General features: G+C 48.8%; 1 protein-coding gene across 1 annotated transcript; it reads left to right on the forward strand.

The window, feature by feature from the left end:
• The first annotated feature begins 12,385 nt into the window (after window positions 1-12,385).
• Window positions 12,386-13,441, forward strand: LOC133055648 (testis-expressed protein 19.2-like). The gene has a single exon (XM_061140781.1). The coding sequence runs from the start codon at window positions 12,386-12,388 to the stop codon at window positions 13,439-13,441; it is 1,056 nt and encodes a 351-aa protein (XP_060996764.1).
• Window positions 13,442-19,713: the final 6,272 nt, after the last annotated feature.

Below are 19,713 nucleotides of genomic sequence, written 5' to 3' on the forward strand. Positions count from 1 at the left end.
GACAAGAAAGAAAAGTGTGTTTAGACAATCAAATGACTCACCAAATAGAACCTTCTTGAAAAGTATTGTAATAATCAAACTGAGGAAGGGATCACTGCCTATTCCAGTGAAGTCCAAGTACTTGAATCTTAAACATTTACATCGTTGCTCTTGTATTATAAAGCAGAGTCCAGCCCTCACCTCCGGTCTCCATATTTACAGCAAGTGTTAGTCACTCAGTTGTGTCCGACTCTTTGAGACCCCATGAACTGTAGCCTGTCAGACTCCTCTGCCCATGGAATTCTCCAGGCAAGAATACTGGAGTGGGTTGCCATTTGCTTCTCTAGGGAATCTTCCTGACCCAGGGATGGAAACTTGGCCTCCTGCATTGCAGGCAGATTCTTTTTTTTTTTTCTGTTATTTTTATTAGTTGGAGGCTAATTACTTTACAATTGTAGATTCTTTGCCATCTGAGCCACCAGGGAAGCCCAACCAGGGGTCATTTGCCCCAAGCATTTCACTAGATTTTTATTGGCTTTCCCCTCTCATTCCTCCTCTCAGGCAATAAAGAAGATGAACGGTTTAATACTTTCTTGCATGAGTTCACTACAGAGAGCTCTTCAGAGGGATACTGCCTGTTGATGAAAAGGAAAATCTCTGCTTTTCCTTCCTAAGGCGATACCTCATTGCAATTTTGATTTGCTTCTGATGAACCCATTTCCAAGGCAGGAATAGAGAGACACACATTGAGAGTGGACCTGTGGACACAGGGAGGGGAGGGAAGGATGGGACGCAGCGAGGCCCAGAGGATGTGAGACACCATCATTGCTGTGGAGAATATATGTGCTCCGCAAAGTTTGCCTGACAGTTGACTTTCTTTCTTTCTTTTTAAACTGATTTTACTGATAAAATTAGAGTTGTATTTCTAAAAGGAATAGGAAGCCATAAAGATAAGGACACATAAGAATTCTCTGACCGACTTATGCCAGTAGGACTCAAAGTCAGCCATAAAAATGAATAAGGCTCATGAGCTTACTGAAAAATAATGCACAGAGCCACTGGTTTCTGTCTCTGCATCCCTTGGGGGTAAAATGGGGGTCACACACTAGTGGGGGCCTCCAGCATCATGCTCCAATTTCCCTTAGAGGCACATGCTTCTATAGGGACATTAAATTTTGAATGCTGTGATAAATCTGAAGAAATATCAAGAGTCTTGGATTTTCATTTTCATATTGTATGCACCTAGGCATAAGTCATTTTTACTTGTTTCCCTCTTACCATTAGAAGTTAATGCAATTAAAGAGTTCAGCTGCGTCTGTTCCCCTTCTGCCCTGACTGGTCTTTGTTGGCCAGTTTCACATCCAGGCATGGCCCCATCATCCTTTCTGCTTCTAGCTGCTTCCAATTAGAGGTCTGACCTCAAAGGACACCTTCCCCTCAAGCAGGCCTTGTGCCTTTCCAGTCTCTGGGCAGCACAAGCTTCAGGGACTTCCTGGGGATAATATAATGCAGATTGTGCCTCCTTATGCATTCCTCTTCACGTGCTACACACTGCAGGGACATGCCCCATGCATGGTCACACTCTCCTTAACATCAACCTGGACTTTTACCATCTGAAATTAAGGTGTTTCTCTGCTGAGGAGATGATTGTTAGACCCCCCTCACTAAAGGGCTTCACAGGTGGCGCTGGTGGTAAAGAGCACACCTGCCAATGCAGGGATATAAGAGATATAGGTTCAATCCCTCGGTTGGCAAGATACCCTGGAGGAGGAAATGGCAACTCACTCCAGTATTCTTGCCTGGAGAATCCCACGGACAGAGAAGCCTGGAGGGCTGCAGTCTATGGGGTCACAAAGAGTTGGACATGAATGAAGAAACTTAGCATACACACATACCTCATTAAAATGGAACCTGCAGAGCAAGAAATAGCCCTTTTGTTTGTTTTCGTTAAAAAAATTTTTTTTAATTGGAATATAGTAACTTTATAATGTTGTGTTAGTTTCTGCTATACGATGAAGTGAATCAGTTATATGCATACGTACTTCCCCTCCCTTCTGGACTCCCCTCCCCCTCTCCCCATCCCTCCCCTCTAGGTCATCACAGAGCACTGAGCTGAGCCTCTGTGCTTTATAGCAGGTTCCCCTAGCTGTCTATTTCATACATGGTAGTGGGCATATGTCAACCCTAATCCCCCAGTTCGTCCCATCCTTCCCTCCCCTCCCTGTGTCCACAGGTCCACTCTCAATGTGTCTCTCTCTATTCCTGCCTTGGAAATGGGTTCATCAGAAGCAAATCAAAATTGCAGTGAGGTATCGCCTTACACTGGTCAGAATGGCCACCATCAAAACATCTACAAATAATAAATGCTGGAGAGGGTGCAGAGAAAAGGGAACCCTCTTGCACTGTTGGTGGAAATGTAAACTGATAAGTCACTATGGAGAATCTTATGGAGTTTCCTTTAAAAACTAAACATGGAACTATCCATATGACCTGTCCTTTTCTTTTAACCCTTGAGTTCCCCCACCCAGGACAGGCCCTCAGCATGAACTGTCCCACAGGTGGGCAGGTGGGCTGTCAGTCCCAATGGGAGGGGTCCCAATGGGCTCTAGAATTCAGTCGCACTATGTTACTGCAGCTGGACCTTCATGTGCGGCGAGACATGCCCAGCCTTCCATACAAACCTGCCAGACTCAGATATGGGGCTGAAAAAAAGTGCAAGTGTTGGTCCTTTAGTCATGTCCAACTCTTTGTGATCCCATGGACTGTAGCCCACCAGGTTCTGTCCATGAAATTTTCCAGGCAAGAATTCTGGAGTGGGTAGCTGTTCACCTTCTCCAGGGTATCTTCCCCACCCAAGAATCGAACCTGAGTCTCCTGCACTTCAGGGAGATTCTTTACCATCTGAGCCACCAGAGTTTACCAGAATGAGGTAAATGATTTTGTTGTATGATGCTAATAGGCCATGTCTTATAACAGGAACTTGGGCTGCAAAGTTTCTACGAAAGGGGCACCTCAGACACTGTGGGGCCACCACGGGAGTTGACGTTACGATCCCAGGATCCCAACTAGGAAGAGGATGTGTGCAGGAGGGGAATAAGCGTTGGAGACTTGAGACTCAACTTGAACCTCTGGCTGGGCAGAGGCAGGGAATCCATTTAATTCTTCATTTTCTTTTCTACTACTGCTTCTCACAGCAAATGCGCCTTTTGGGTCTTGTGGGCCCAACTGACTATAATTGGATGAATTCCTTCTCTTCTCAAGGGTTGTCCGGATGCCATTTAGAAACATGGATGGTTTGTGCAGAGATGTCATTTTGGGAACTTCTGGGCAGTAGAACCCTCTTCATATCTGACACTGAAGGGAGATTTTTATCATCGTTTCAGATTTTTCTATCTTACGGGCAAACTCCGAGAGATAGTGAGAGACAGGGAAGCCTGGCATGATGCAGTCAGTCCATGGGGTATCAAAGAGTCAGACATGACTTAGTGACTGAACAACAAGATTGTTCTGTTGGGTATGGGGCATTAGAAGGGCCAAAGCAAAAGGGAAAGGAGGTATGTGCTCCGAGATTCTAGCTTTTCTCAGCCCCTTGGGAAGATGCTTACAACAAGTTGTCCCAGAACTTGGAGCAGAGGGTGGCCTTGAGCCCCCACTTCTGACACATGTGAGTGTCCAATTTGGTCCTGTGGAAGAAGTCAGCTCCTGAAAGTCAGGGCACTTCCCATGAGTCCTGAGAGATAAGATCTTTCCAGAATTTCAGAACTGGACAGGAATCAGTGAGAGCATAGGATGGGTCAGCAGACGGCTGGACAATGTCCCCGAAGATATCCACTAATCCCAGGACCTATGACTATGTCACTACACACAGTGGAGGCTTTGCAGGTATGATTAAGTTAGGAACCTTGTCATGGTGTGGGTGGATAGCCTGGAACCAATGACATCATCACCATCCTTACAAGAGTGGGGACAGAGGGCAGAGTCAGAGAGAGAAGGTGTGAGGACAGAAGCAGAGATCACAGGAGATGATGTTATATTGCTAACCCGGAGAGAGAGGAAGGGGCTGCAAGCCAAGGGATGTGGCTCCTCTGGAAGCTGGAACAGGGAGGAAGGGGTTCTCCCTGGGAGCCTCCAGAAAGAGCCAGCCCTGGGCCCACTGCAGATGCCAGACCTACAGACTCAAGAGAAGAAATTATGTGGCTTCAAGCTGCTGAGTGGTGATGATTTGGTAGCCACTGCAAACTCACAGGATGAACGTGTTTCTCCCTGGATGGTTCTGAGGGCCTCTGACATAGGGGACATCAAGATGCCCCATTTTCAAATCTCTCCCTGAAGTAGAGAAAAGACAGTGTCAAGGGGATACGTGCCTCCCAGCAGTGCATGAACAGGGCTGGGTTGGGCTGATGATCACTGCTTGTGGGAACATGGGGAGGACGTGATGATCACTTGTTGGGGGGATGTTCACCCTGAATCTAGCTCTTCTTATGGTGACCACAACTGTTGGAACCTCCAATGCCTAGAGGTAACCATGTCAACGGCCTAGCTGATGGATGTGTGCACAGCCGCACAGAGTCTGAATGGATGTGGTGGCTATGGCTGCTGTGGAACTTCAGACACAAGGGTTGACATGAAAGAACCTAAGGATGGTTCCAGAGGCTCTAGAGTCATCTCTCCAAGGGCTCTGGGCACTGGAAGGCCCCTGGGTTGGAGATCCCAGCCCTGTCATGGCCCTTTGGAGACAGTGCTCACCCTACTGTCTTGTCCATCCACTGAGTGCCAGTCCCTCAGTGGAGTTTGGGAGTGTGAGGGTTCACAGTCCATGACAGCCTGACAGGCAGGCACTGGAGGGTGCCTGGGGGAGGCAGGCAGTGGAAAGAGCTGTGCTCAGGACGCCAACCAGAAGGGGCTGGTGTAGAACTCACCACTGCCCTTGAAGCACTTTCAAGGGCTTTCAGTGGCTGCCAGAGGTGCAATCATAGCACATACTTATTCTAGAAAAGTAGGCAAATATGGAATCAATGAAGAAAATTAAGTAACTCACAATACTGTTGCAGGAAGGGGGACCCCTTCCAGGGCCCAAAACTGGGCTCTTGTCTAACACTTGGAAATGAATTGTCCAAGGAGATGCATGTGCTGACAAAGCAAGAGATTTTATTGGGAAGGGCACCCGGTGGAGAGCAGGAGGGTGAGGGAACCCAGGAGAACTGCTCTGCCACGTGGCTGGCAGTCTCAGGTTTTATGGTGATGGGATTAGTTTCCGGGTGGTCTTTGGCCAATCATTCTAATTCAGAGTCTTTCCTGGTGGCGCAGGCATCGCTCAGCCAAGATGGATGCTAGCGCGAGGGATTCTGGGAAGTGGACAGACACGTGGTGTCTCCTTTTGACCTTTCCCGAATTCTTCTGGTTGGTGGTGGCTTATTAGTTCTGTAGTCCTTACCAGGATCTCCTGTCATAAAACAACTCATGTGAATGGTTACTAAAGGGCCTGACCAGGGTGGGCAGTTTCATTCAGTGTGCTTCCCCTAACAATACCACACTCAGAGGTAATCACGCTGATAATTGGTGTTTCCATTCTTTACATGCTCAAGGGATTAAATCTGATAGGCAGATGCCTGAAGAACTATGGACAGAGGTCTGTGACATTGTACAGGAGGCAGGGATCAAGACCACTCCCAGGGAAAAGAATTGCAAAAAGGCAAAATGGTTGTCTGAGGAGGCCTTACAAATAGCTGTGAATAGAAGAGAACTGAAAGGCAAAGGAGAAAAGGATATACCCATTTGAATGGGTATATCTTCACGACCCAGATAATCACGATGGTGTGATCACTCACCTAGAGCCAGACATCCTGGAATGTGAAGTCAGGTGGGCCTTAGAAAGTATCACTACAAACAAAGCTAGTGGAGGTGATGGAATTCCAGTTGAGCTATTTCAAATCCTGAAAGATGATCCTGTGAAAGTGCTGCACTCAATATGCCAGCAAATTTGGAAAATTCAGCAGTGGCCACAGGACTGGAAAAGGTCAGTTTTCATTCCAATCCCAAAGAAAGGCAATGCCAAAGAATGCTCAAACTACTGCACAATTGCACTCATCTCACATGCTAGTAAAGTAATGCTCAAGATTCTCCAAGCCAGCCTTCAACAGAACATAAACTGTGAACTTCCAGATGTTCAAGCTGAACTTAGAAAAGGCAGAGGAGCCAGAGATCAAATTGCCAACATCTGTTGGATCATCGAAAAAGCAAGAGAATTCCAGGAAAACATCTACTTCTGCTTTATTGACTATGCCAAATCCTTTGACTTTGTGGACCACAATAAGCTGTGGAAAATTCTGAAAGAGATGGGAATACCAGACTACCTGACCTGCCTCTTGAGAAATCTGTATGCAAATCAGGAAGCAACAGTTAGAACTGGACATGGAACAGCAGACTGGTTCCAAATTGGGAAAGGAGTATGTCAAGGCAGTATATTGTCACCCTGCTTATTTAACTTATATGCAGAGTACATCATGAGAAATACTGGGCAGGATGAAGCACAAGCTGGAATCAAGATTCCCAGGAGAAATATCAGTAACCTCAGATATGCAGATGACACCACCCTTATGGCAGAAAGGGAAGAAGAACTAAAGAGCCTCTTGATGAAAGTGAAAGAGGAGAGTGAAAAAGTTGGCTTAAAGCTCAACATTCAGAAAGCTAAGATCATGAGATCTGGTCCAAGCACTTCATGGCAAATAGATGGGGAAACAGTGGCAACAGTGAGAGACTTTATTTTTGGGGGCTCCAAAATCACTGCAGATGGTGACTGCAGCCATGAAATTAAAAGATGCTTGCTCCTTGGAAGAAAAGCTATGACCAACCTAGACAGCATATTAAAAAGCAGAGGCATTACTTTATCTAGTCAAAGCTATGGTTTTTCCAATAGTCATGTATCGATGTGAGAGTTGGACTAGAAAGAAAGCTGAGTGCTGAAGAATTGATGCTTTTGAACTGTGGTGTTGGAGAAGACTCTTGAGAGTCCCTTGGACTGCAAGGAGATCCAACCAGTCCATCCTAAAGGAAATCAGTTCTGAATATTCATTGGAAGGACTGATGCTGAAGCTGAACTCCAATACTTTGGCCACCTGATGCACAGAGCTGACTCATTTGAAAAGACCCTGATGCTGGGAAAGATTGAAGGCAGGAAAAGCGTACGACAGAGGATGAGATGGTTGGATGGCATCACTGACTCAACGGACATGAGTTTGAGTAAACTCCAGGAGTTGGTGATGGACTGGGAGGCCTGGCGTGCTGCAGTCCATGGGGTCACATAGAGTCAGACATGACTGAGTGACTGAACTGAACTGTACATCCTCAAAGACATGTGATACCCAACATGTGTGTACACGGCACAGAGTCTCTCAGACCTGTGACACTTACATGTGCAGATAGACAAGAATCCACTTGCACACATCACATCTGACACTTGCACAGGTGGCCACAGATTTTTTTCTTTTAAAAAATCAAAGCAATACTATGTACATAACTTACAACCTGATCTTTTCTTTTCACTGAACAGATGCTGATCACTTCACAGTGTATCTTCCTTGAAGCTTGTTGTCTGTAGCTGTATATGTTCCGTGGTGTGGCTGTATCACAAGCATTCCTACCGGTGGACACTGGTCTTGTTTCCCGATTTCCACTCCTCACATCGTTACAAAATGGATGTCCAGTTTTGCAGTTTTAAACTTATTCCTGTAAACATCAGTGTCTTTGCTGACATCTTGTGGAAATGAGTTGTAGTCTTTCTGTAGTGCAGGATCATTTCCTTCTGTCTCTCTCGTGTTCATAACTGTCTTCACCCTCAGCCACTGCCTTTGGTTTCTGAAGAGACCTGAGAGGAGAATCCATGGGTTTGAGGCTCCCCAGGGTGTCCTAAATTCTATATCATTCCTCCCATGGACTCTCTTGAGCATTATGAAGGGTGCGTGGATGTTGGGAAGCCTGTGCCCAGGACTCCATGACACTGAGTTGCCATCCCTCCCAGCTTGGGAACTGCTCCAGAAGCCGTGCCAGCCCCCAGTGTGTGAAGCTGCTGCAGATCCTTGTTTCTGTTGTCCTGGCACCGTGCTGACCCTTTGTTCCGGCCCCTCTTCTGATAATTGGGCATCCTGCAGGGGTGAGCGCTCAGCCTGGGTCAGGGGTTGTTGGTGCCTGTTGAACAGATATGTAAATAGATCAATGAAACACCAATGACCAGATTCACAGGAAGAGAGGCGACGGTCCTCTAATCCTCTATTCTGATCTAGAGTTGCCAGGAGGGGAAGGGGAATGGGAAGATGGGGGGGGGGGGGCTGCCCTCACTGGGAGTCTAAGTGCCTTTGCTCTCCCCTATGCAACACACACACACAGCCAGGAAGCCAGGTAGGTGGCCATCCCTACTCAGACCCAGGGTCCAGGAGCCAAGGCTGTCACCTTGAATGCTGGAGTCCATGAGAAATCATGGTTGAGGGTAGACCCCTCCATTGTGAGCCCCAGCATCAGATGGCAGAAGGGGCCTGGGCGCTTGAGAGGAAGTTCCAACAGGCCAGGGTTCAGATGCCCGCGCTTGGCCTCCTTGCTGTGGGGGCATCGCCCCCCAGGCTTCAGCACTGTTCATCTGCTGGAAAGGGCAGCTGGGGTCAGGTAAGTGGCTGGGGGCACAGACTCTGCCATAAAGATGTCCCAGGTGGAGTTGAAGCCTGACAACCATGGGCATTGAGAAAGGGATGGGAGAATGATTCCCCCAATGATTGAGTTTTGTGTTCTGAGTTTCTTCTCTATGTTAGAGACCTGAGTCAAAGCAAGTCATCTACTCTGGGTGGCTGCTGCTGCTGCTGCTGCTAAGTCGCTTCAGTCGTGTCCGACTCTGTGCGACCCCATAGACGGCAGCCTACCAGGCTCCCCTGTCCCTGGGATTCTCCAGGCAAAAACACTGGAGTAGGTTGCCATTGCCTTCTCCACTGGGTGGCTGACAAGGAGGATAAGATAAAGATGTGTAGAGAAGACAGACTAGTGCTGGGGAGGTGATGGCTCACTGGGCTCAACAAGTGAAAACTCACCCCGAGGGCCGTTGCTATTCATTAGTGTCCCAGGCTTAGAGGGGGTGTCGCTATAGGTCACACAATGTTCCTAGCCTCCAAGTCCGCAGCTCTTCCAAACCACCTGAAGCAGCCACCTATCCCTTGCGGTCCCTGCCCAGCAGATGAGAATCAGGGGCCCCAGACCTCCAGCTTCCAGCCACAGTTCACAGAATGGAGCTTTCCTTCCTTAAGTACATGGGAGACAAAGCGAGAGTCTGCACATGTACACATGTGTATGTGTACATGTAGGTGATGTGTATATGCATAAAGGTATAAATATCTGATAGTATACGTATGTATAGAAAATAATGTGTCATATACAATATATGCAGTATGTATGTATTTATAAAATAATGTAATCAAGGGGATGACATCCATTACCTTGCCACTTCCTTGGTTAGAAGCAACTCACATTTTCCCCTCCAATCAGAAGGAGGTCTTGACTGCCTAGGGGGTCACCTCAGGGTGTCTGCCACATGCTATGATGTGGGATTTCTCAAGGTCCCAAGACAATTTTAACATGCAGCAAAATTGGGAAACAACTGATCCAAGGAATTTTATTGTCATCTAATTCCAAAGGTGGGTGGGTCTTCTGGCAGACCCATGTGTTTTGACCAGGAGCCTAGATGAAAACTCGTTCACTTGCGGACACTCGTCAGATATCCTTGGGGAGATGATGCAGATGCAGCTGGATGTACTGGTCGGAAGTTTGGAAGGAAGGGCTAGATGACGTGATTAATTTAGCAAATTATTTTAAAAGCCATTCTCAGGTTTCCTTCATTATTCAAGCAAAGACTACCTATGAAACCTTTCATAAGCTGAAACAGCCTGGGATTTCAGAAATGAATATTAACGTAGGACTTTGTGGCTCAACTGGTAAAGAATCTGGCTGCAATGTGGGAGACCTGGGTTAAATCCTTGGGTTGGGAAGATCCCCTGGAGAAGGGAAAGGCTACCCACTCCAATATTCTAGCCTGGAGAATTTAATGGACTGTATAGTCCATGGGGTTGCAAAGAGTCGAACACAACTGAGCGATTTTCACTTTCACTTTTCATAAAAAAGAAGTGGCATCAAGAGAACTTTTGCAAAGCGGGGGATAGAAAGGGAAGTCGCTCAGTCGTGTCCGACTCTTTGCGACCCCGTGGACTGTAGCCTACCAGGCTCCTCCATCCATGGGATTCTATACCTGTATGTATTCTCTTGTATTATAATTTTCTTTTTTTACAAAAGCAACTTACTTACATTTAAATTAAGTTAAAAATTAAGAAGCAAAGGAAATAAAAAATGTGAAAGCATTAATATGAAGCTACAAGAAACCAACATTTTGTTCTTGGGGAACTGAAGATGTTCTTTACAAAGACCAAGAAAATATTTTCTTGAAAACAGATGGACACATTTCACCATAACTAAAGACTTTGAACAAAATGAAACAGTGAACCACAAAAGTGTAAAATGTGGTTAAAATGTATTTTCAAAAGAAGTGTTTATTTAAAGAACACTTTATTTTAAAAGTGTTTAGCTCTGAGAAGAGCTAAAGAGACAGAAATATGCTGTCAATTGAATAAATACACGCAACCTAAAGGTTGAAAGTTATGTTTTATTCAGCAGAAATTTTTAGGCCTTAAGCCCAGGAGATAGCATCTGAAACAAGCATGAGAAAACTGTTTGTTCCAAGGAGGCAGAGGTGGGGGAGCAGGTTATGTAGAACTTTTGCAACAAAGTATAGGTAGCCTGGATGTCAAAAGTTTTTTTGTAAATTAAAGAAAACTAGATAACCCAAGTTAAGGAATTTAGCCTGTTTCTGTATATGGGAAGATGTAACCTCCTGGACTCCCGGAAATCATTCCTTTGATATGCACCTCAACTCTGTGGGGCCAGTTTCCTTTATTTTAATACCCTGCACTTTCTTTCCTCAGGACTCACTGGTAGGGAGTTGGCTACAATCCAGATGGCAGGTATTCTTCTCCTTCCTGAGTTCCCTCAGGGTTCACTGGCTCATATTGGAGGGCTGCAATCCACTGATGACAGTGACATCCTTGTTTATTGATATCCCAGAAAATATTCCATTTCTCAGTGCTTAAAACGTAAATAACTGGCAATCCGTTTCTGATATTCATTAAAAAGAAAAAAATTTAACCAAGAGATACAAAGGAGGAATCCATTTCAACCACTGAAGGACAGGGCCCTTGCTTGACCAAGCAGGTCACCCAGGACCCGGGACGGCACAATGACCATAAGGGAGACGCTCACCCGCACAATTTCAGAAACCTGTGGATAGAAAGAGTGATGTGGATAGTCTTCTCACCCCTCAAGGAGAGAATATCACAGACACAATCACCTTGGGGACAGGGTTAGGGGAATAAGACTGCCCTCCCTGGGGGCAGGACAGACTCTTCTGGGATGGGGGTGGGGAGGGAGGATGACTCAGCAGTTTCATTTCCTGGTGGGCTGAGGCTCATGGGAAATAGGCAAATGAGCCCAGAGCACCATGGGGAATGGCCCTTTAAATGCCCAGGCTGGCTCTGATCCCTCCTTTCCCCTCAGGGTTACCCACAGGAGGGAGGCACCAGGGAGGGTGAGAGCCCTTCTGAGTAAGAAGTGTGTCTGGGGCCTACAGGCTGGCAGAGTGTGGGGCTTGGAGGCTGAAAAGCCCGAGGTTTCTCTGTGGCCTCAGGCCAGACGGGCCAGCTCAGGTGCTGGTGGTTCTGTTATGCTCCATCTGGTTAAGTCAGGTTAACCGTTTGGTAAGATTCTGATAAGTTCCCTCAGTTTCTGACAGATTCTCTCAGGGTAAGTCAGATTCTGTCAGGTTCCCTTAGTTTCCCCCAGGTGAGGCTGACAGGGTGTCAGGATCCCTGAGATGGGGGTGGGGTGGGGAGTTGGAGGGGTGAGAGGAGGCTGTGTGGTCCACAGGCCCTAGGTCAGCTAAACTGAGCAGAGACAGAGTAAAAGGGCCAGGTGTGAGCCCAAGGCCCCCCTGTGCCCTGCTCCTCCCTGCAGGGCACCTGCACCCACCTTGCTGCTGGGGGGGGCCTAACCTCACTGCTTTTCTTTGCAGCTCCCAGAGGACAGAACACTTGCATCAGCTGAAGTTAATTCCAGAGTTTCTTCCCTCCCAACCTCTATTTTGACCCAGTTCATCCACCCCCACCCCAAATTCTTCTCCTGGTGATCCTCATCTTTCTCCTCTGTTCTCTTGCCCCTCTTCCCTGACCCTTGCACCTTACTGTGCCCCCACCTGTGGGCCAGACCCCCTAAGATCCAGGCAATCCTGCTCCTGCCGTCTCTCTCTCAGGAGGCAGGCAGCTTGGCCATGTGCCCTCCAGTCAGCAAGCGGTATGTGGCAGAGGGCCTGTCCTACCTCTACATGTCCTGGATGTATCAGCTTCAACACGGCAGCCAGCTAAGGCTCTGCTTCGCTTGCTTCAAGGTTGCCTTTCTGGACTTTAAACGGATGCTGGAGTCAGAAGATTGGGAAGATGGAGATTGGGACTCTGAGCTGATGGACGATTCCGAGGCGTGGTCTGAGCAGGGGTCATCCCCAGGGATGGGGCCAAGCTGGGGGCAGGGCCAAGGGCAGCCTGCACAGGGTGGGGCTGTGGGCTGGGGGTCAGGCACCCTGGCATCAGGCCTTGTGGAGTCAGAAGATGTGGGCTTGCACAATCACATTGTGCCCACCGAACTGCAGCCTCAGGATGCCGTACCCCTGGACCTGGGTGCTGAAGATGCTGACTGGACCCAGGGCCTTCCCTGGAGACTTGAGGGGCTCCCTATCTGCTCCCACTGGCCAAGCCCCCTTCCTCCATGGCGGGGGTTTTTCAAAGTGGACCTGCCCCTGGGGGAACCCATGGTACTGGAGCTGGGCACCACCCGGAACGTGGACCCTGCTGAGACTAAGACCTGGTTACTGGACCTGCAGGTTCTCTCCCTGGTGGGCTGCTGTGATGTCATCTACCTCCAGAAGATGAAGCCAAGAAAGGCCTGGAGGACCCCAGGCCAGTGTTGGAAACTACTGCTGGAGCCTGATGAGTGGTGGGTGGTAAGACTCCAAGATGTACCCCAGATGCAAGACCTGCACCACTGGAAACTAAGCATTCTGGAATCCTCTTCTCTGGAGCAGAATGTAGATCTGGTGCCTGTGGACTCAGTCCTGCTTAAGAGGGGACTCACCATCCTCTCTTTTTCACCCTGGGCCAAGAGGGAGGCAGAGGAGGGGGACTCAGCCTCTAGGCCACAGTCCTCCACCCAAGAATGGGATGCCGGCACCAGTGGGCCCAGAACGCCTGGGGAGAACCTGGATGCTGTGGGAGCCTCGGCCCTGGGAGAGCTGCCACGTTTCCAGCCCCTCAACCAGGGGTCCCAGAACTGACGGACTGAGGCCCACGTGGTCACCATTGTCCTGGCCTCCCTACAACACCAGAGGCTGGGGAGGACTGACCTCTTCATAACAGCCCCTGTAGCCATTAACAATGAATGAGGACTTGGGCCTGGAGAGGAAGAATGGTGAGTGGCCCAGAGATTGAGAAATGGGGGCCCACCGCAGCATCAGGGGAAAGGGACACAAATACCTGTAACTGGGAGGGAAGTTCTCTGTCAGATGTCATGGAGTTAGGAATCTGAGCTATTCAGGATGTTGTGGGTGAATGGATGCTGTGCGATATGTGAAGAAGGGAATAGGGAATTGATCTGGGTAACAGCCCTTCCCTGGGGAGGGATGTCTGAAGTGTAACTCACTCCCGGGAACATGGTGGTGGATTCGGGACCACAGGGATATGTGCTTGTCTTTAGTCAGTGGGCTCTGGGCTCCACAGGACCCGGTTATCAGCACTGAGGACTCGGCAGTGTGAGAGACCTTGTTTCAAAGATTGGCTATTTTATGTGGCTTGGCTATTTAGTTTCTGTCTCTTTGTGTGTCATTTTAAAACTAAATAAAGTCATAGAGATTGCAACGAACTGTTGTTCAGAGCTCTTCCCCAGAAAATCTTTGTTGGTTCTCTTTGTCCTCTCCCTCTCAGGGACAAATCAATCCTAACAGCCCCTACTTCAAGAGTCACAGTTGTACAGGATGGCTAAGAATCTATAGCTTCTAGATTAGTGATGGTTAGGAAACCTGAGGGTGACCCTGTGTGGGAAAGATGGAAGCAAAGGTGTGTGTGTGCTCAGTCATGTCCGACTCTTTGCGACCCTATGGACTGTAACCTGCCAGGTTCTTCTGTCCATGGAATTCTCCAGGCAAGAATACTGGAGAGGGTATCCATTCCCTTTTCCAATTTCCAGGGGAAATTCCCAACCCAGGGATCGAACCCGATTCTCCTGCATTGAGGGTGGATTTTTTACCATATGAGCCACCAGGGAAGCCACAGAGTGTCCCTCGAAAATGCCTTTGCATCTGGCTGACACTCCTCCAGTGTTTGGGGTTCCCAGTCACATCCCATGGCCACACAGACAAACTGGGCTTACTGTATTTAATTCCATGGAATATAGCAATATCATTTTTTTTTTCTTTCATAAAGTTTATGTGGGCAGCTAGCAGCTGAAACCAGATATCTCAAAATGTCCATCTCCCCATCATGGCTGAAAGCCACCTATTCTTGCAAAGGGTTCTGGTTTCAGACCACCTGCCCTCCCAGTTCATGGTCAGCGTGCCCATCTCCCCACGTAGGAAGAGAGTGGCTGTGGGTTCATGCCCCTTGTCTCATGGGTGCCTGAGGCAGGCAAGGTCACTGCAGGCTGGGTGGGGGGTGGCAAGTGAGGGGGCAGAAGGGACTGGGCGGCTGTCACCACTGTCACTGAGAGTTGCTTGCCATCGATGGCTCCCTTCTCCCACCACCGGCAGAAAGCTCAGTCTTGTCACTTCCAGCAAGAGTCAGGCCGTACCTCTGCCACCAGCCCAGTGTGCCCCTGGGTGTGGCCCTGTCAGTGCTCCCTGCCCAGCTGCCTAGAGACATGTGGAAGTCGGAGTACCTTTGGAGTTGGGGCCACAGGCTCCCCTGCTGGAAAGTTCCCAAGGAGGGAAGGCAGCACCACACCTCTGCTCAGATTCCCTCTGACTCCTGCCTCGCTGCCTCCCCAATGCATAGGTGGTGGGGGAGGTACCCCTTCTATCCTGGCATTCAGGTCTCCGCGTGTCCACCCTGCCACCACCTGCAGGAACAGATACTCCCTGTGACCCAGGCTGGGGTTCCCCTGGTTCCCTTGAGGCCCAGAGCAGGGCCTGAGCTCCGTGACCTGGGCCCAGCTACCCCCGCCCCTCCCTACCAGGCCACCGAGGGGACTTAGGATTCATGCTTCTGGATTGCATGGATTAAGGAAAGTCTCTGATCCTAAAGGCCTGAGTGATGCTGATCTGGATGAAACCTCCCACTCTGGCCCCACCTGACAAACGGAGAGGTGGCCCCACAGATACGGAACCCATCAGCAATAGACCTTCGCTTAAATACACCAAACACGAAAGATGTAAACCTGGGATGCTTCTGGTAGACTTTCTTTTTTTTCTCTCACCACCCTGTAAAAATATCATCTCCTTCAAAACACACATTCTAGGAAGCTAACAGAAAATGCTGAAGATTAAGCATTCTGGGCAAACCATAACAATGTGGCCTCAGTGACTGGAGGCCTGCCCTCTTGGAGACCGGGCTCGTCACTGTCTGTCATCTGAGTGGATGGTTGAGGCGCTTGATGAATAACACATTTTTCAGTTAAAAAGAATTTCTAAGATTTATTTCAGTTTAATTTATTTGTTTTGAAGTCAGAGAGAAACCAAACTTGTACAGAGAATGAGCTGACAGGTTCAGACATTTGAAACAGGCACAGGTCACACTCACTGAACTTCCACTCCATGACGATCGTGCCCATAGGCTGTAGACTATCGTGCACTGGAGAAACCACAGGATATACGTGGGCAGCTCTTGTCACTGCCACGGACCCCACTGCTGGACACGGTGGGGGATGCCATGAGGGGACATCCTGAGGGGAATCATGAGGGGACCCACAGAGGAGACACTATGAAGGGATAATCATGAGAGAATGCCACAAGGAGACACCATGAGGGAAACATCATCAGGGGATGTCATGAGAGGACACCATGAGGGCAGCCATGAAGGGAACATCATGAGGAGACGCCATGAGGGAAACCATTGGGTACACTATGAAAGGAACAGGATCAGGGGACTCCATGAGGGGATAATAAGGAGGAGGCACCGTGAGGAAAGAAACATCATCCAGGGAAGCCAGGAGGGAACATCCTGAGGAGATGCCATGAGGAGAATATCAAGGGGAACAGCCATGTGGGGAACTTGAGGGAAACACTGAGAGGACTCTCAGAGGGGATATCAGGGGGGTGTGCCATGAGGGGACATTGATAGGCACACAAACTGTCCCACGGAGGCATAGCCACGCCTTCTACTTTACCTAATGGCTCAGCTCCCAGCTCCAGGTGGGAAGAACATGCCCACCCCTGGCCAAATGAGGATCTTGCCTGGCAGCAGGACTATAGATGTGACAAAGACCCTTCTCAGGTGACCCCTGTTCCTGCTGTGTGTTGCACTTTTGTTTAAAAACCCACGACTAAAAATAAATAAATAAATAAATAAAAATCCACGACTAAACAACACCAGCACGTAAACACAAGACTGAATCACACCCATAAATCTTTGGGTGGTAAAAAGATTATGGAAACTGGGGGCTTCCAGGAACCCTTGACCTGCCCCACTGGCCTGTGGCAGGCCCCTCAAGTTCCTGCGGATCCCAATGACACTGGGGAGCAGCCCTGGGGTGGCAGCTTTGGCTCTCAGGCCTGGGAATCTGGTGCTGACTTACTGTTTGCCAATGGCATCCCTGGTGGTGACTTCAGGCTGCATGGACTGGTGTGTCCCCACCCCAAACCGCAGCCTCATGAAAGGAGCCCCAGCCCAATGCTGGCCTGGCTCTCATCAGAACTGAAACTAAGAGTCTGTCCTTTAAAACATCCAAGATCTCCCGACTCTGATCTGCTCTGGCCTCTATTGTCTGATCTGTGGAATCAGGATGTTGATATGACATCCTCAGGGTCCGTTGTTCTCTCCCGGCGGAGCCCTGTCTGGTGGGTTGGGAGCATGTGGAAGCCGTCCCCCAGTCCAGCCCTGTTGCCACACCAGCCCCGAGACCTGCTATGAGTGTGCACTTGTGTGCTTGTCTGTGAGTGCGGGTGTGCAGTGTCTAAGTGTGCATGCATGTGCCCCTGTTGTTGGGTGTGTTCCCGGGGCCCTTGGAGCAGGTACCTTGGTTCCTAGATCCCCCCTGCCTAGGCCAGGTCTAGTGAATTAAAGTCGATAGAAGACTTAATTAAGAGCCATAGGACCTTGAGATGCAAAGGGCTGGACCCCGAAGGCAGGAACCACAAACTTAGAGGACTGAGAACCAGATGTTGGCCAAGGCCACTTTGGGGAAGGATTTTCTGCTTATCTGTGTTTTCCAAGGCTTCTAAAATGAACATGAACTACTGTGGAAATAAGAAAACACACAACTGTAACATTCTCACCTAGTGTGTAGCCTATATCCACAGTCTGGGTGAAGCAGAGACACAGAGAAGCATCAAGAAGGACAAAGGGGCGACCCATCCAGCTTTCCCCTGCAGATGGAAAACCCAGGCCATGCAGAAGCCTGTGAGTGGGGTGCGGGTGTGTGGGTCCTATGTAATGTGCTGGGTTCGACACCAAAGGGGCAGGGGGCGGTGTTAGGGAAATTAAAATGGAGGAAGTCTTGTTCAGGTTTCAGAAGCAGGAGAGCAGATCTTGCCTGGACTATGTGCCTGCTTGCAAACACACAAATTGTTACCAGCAAGTCAAGTGGCGCTTTGGATAAGAAAGGGAATGGGGCTTGGATTTTCTTGAGCCCCTGGAGTTCTGGCCAACTCGCTGGGGTCCGGAAAATCTTGTGACCCACAAGGTGAAACAAACAATGTTGTAAAAGTTAAAGAAAAACCAGAGCTGCGTTTTTGCACACTCACTGATGATGATATCAGCTTGCATCCTGGGATTATAAGCAGGAGCCTCCAAAACTGCAATTTGAAGTCTCACCTGCGTGATGTGGCCCTTTTCCCAATTGGGACTCCATATGGCTATTACTGAGGGACTTGCCAGCTCTGCTTAAGACTGGATGTTTGTCGGCCCCATGTGGTGATGTGTGTGCTGTTACTTTTCTCTATTGTTTCTATTTCTCTTCTTTTAATGGCTGTATATTGAAATTAAGCCAAATTATCTTCTAGTAAATATTGAAAGTGTTTATTGTGTGACAAGTGGTTTCTTTTGTTAATGAATCCTTCGAACCAAAAACAAAAGTAAAACTTTCAGCAAAATGGTGAGGGGATGGTGTGGATCTGAGGTCACCCAGCCAGATGTGATGTGGCACCATCCTTGAGGACCGTTTTACCTCTTTCGGTGACAATTCCGATTCTCTGCAATCTCAACAGACTGTGCTGGCAGCATAGGTGCCCACGAACACTCCCTGAGATGCTGGGAGCAAGTGATACTGCGGCAGGGGTGGTTTCCAAATTGGGTCCTGGAGCTCATCTCTGTAAGACTCCAGAAACAGTCATGCTTGTCTGGGGTTCATCCTGTGCCAGGCCACATATGACATGTGTGTGCTTAACACAGGGCATCCAACCCCGAGACAGTGTGAGGCCAGTGCCGAGAAACTTCAAAACAGCCAAGTTCATGCCAGACTGGTGGGGCTCAGGGCCCCCACAGCTAGGTATGGCCCCTCAGCTGGACTCTAGCCTGGGTCAGGCCCCCTGAAAACTGGAGAAACAGAAGGTGCCGTGTCAGAACCCAAGGTCCTGAATCCTCCGCCAAAGGTCACTCCCATGCGGAGAAACTTCTCTGCAGCCTGTTCAGGGTCTGGCGTTGACTGGTTCACACCCTGGGCATCTTGCCCTGAAAATGACCCTCTCTGCCCTAACTTTAAGTTCATCAGCAGAAACACCCACGACTGAGCGTCGTTTCCACTTTGGCTAAGTCTCTTCATTCTTTCTGGAGCTATTAGTATCACCACGAAAAGGCTGTGATCCATGAAGGGGCTAAGAAGGTGTATGTGCCATTATCATGATACTGGAGATTCTTCTAGGTGGTTGTCAAATAGCTTAGCAGAGTCAGTGGCTGGTGAGTGCTCTTTTGGTGGACTTTGCTTCTTGGGATTTGGTGGCAATTCCTTTTCATTCTTTCCTGATTCTGCAGAAAGAGAAACTGTAGGAGCAAGTCCTCAGAACACTCCGGCTTCTAGCAGCACAGTCTTTAGTACCCCGGCTTGTCTTTGCTGCAGTAGAAAGGAGGTCACCATAGCGGTGACTCGGAAGTGGGCTGGGTAATTGGCCTGGTGGATGGAGGTCACACCCTAAAACACAATCTCTTTACATCCAAGCTTTGTGAACAGTCTGAGTAACGGGGCAGAGTGACACGCTGTCCCTGTGGTGGGATGGGGCCTGTCTGGGGAGGAAGAAACGAGCATGTCCCAGCCACCCCACGCCTGGCCCTTGGTTAAAGCTGCAAATTCTGCTCCTTTTTGGAAAGCAAGACTCTAGATGTTGGGCTCTCAGGACATTTTGGCTAAAATGTACTCATATACTCAGATGACACAGGAATTCTCTGTCAATTTATATGTCATTCT

Source organism: Dama dama, chromosome 5, assembly GCF_033118175.1.
Source record: "Dama dama isolate Ldn47 chromosome 5, ASM3311817v1, whole genome shotgun sequence".
In the NCBI taxonomy this organism is placed as follows: domain Eukaryota; kingdom Metazoa; phylum Chordata; class Mammalia; order Artiodactyla; family Cervidae; genus Dama; species Dama dama.

Excerpts from the sequence above, each read along its gene's own strand:
- LOC133055648 (XM_061140781.1), top strand. The coding sequence starts at position 12,386 with ATGTGCCCTCCAGTCAGCAAGCGGTATGTGGCAGAGGGCCTGTCCTAC.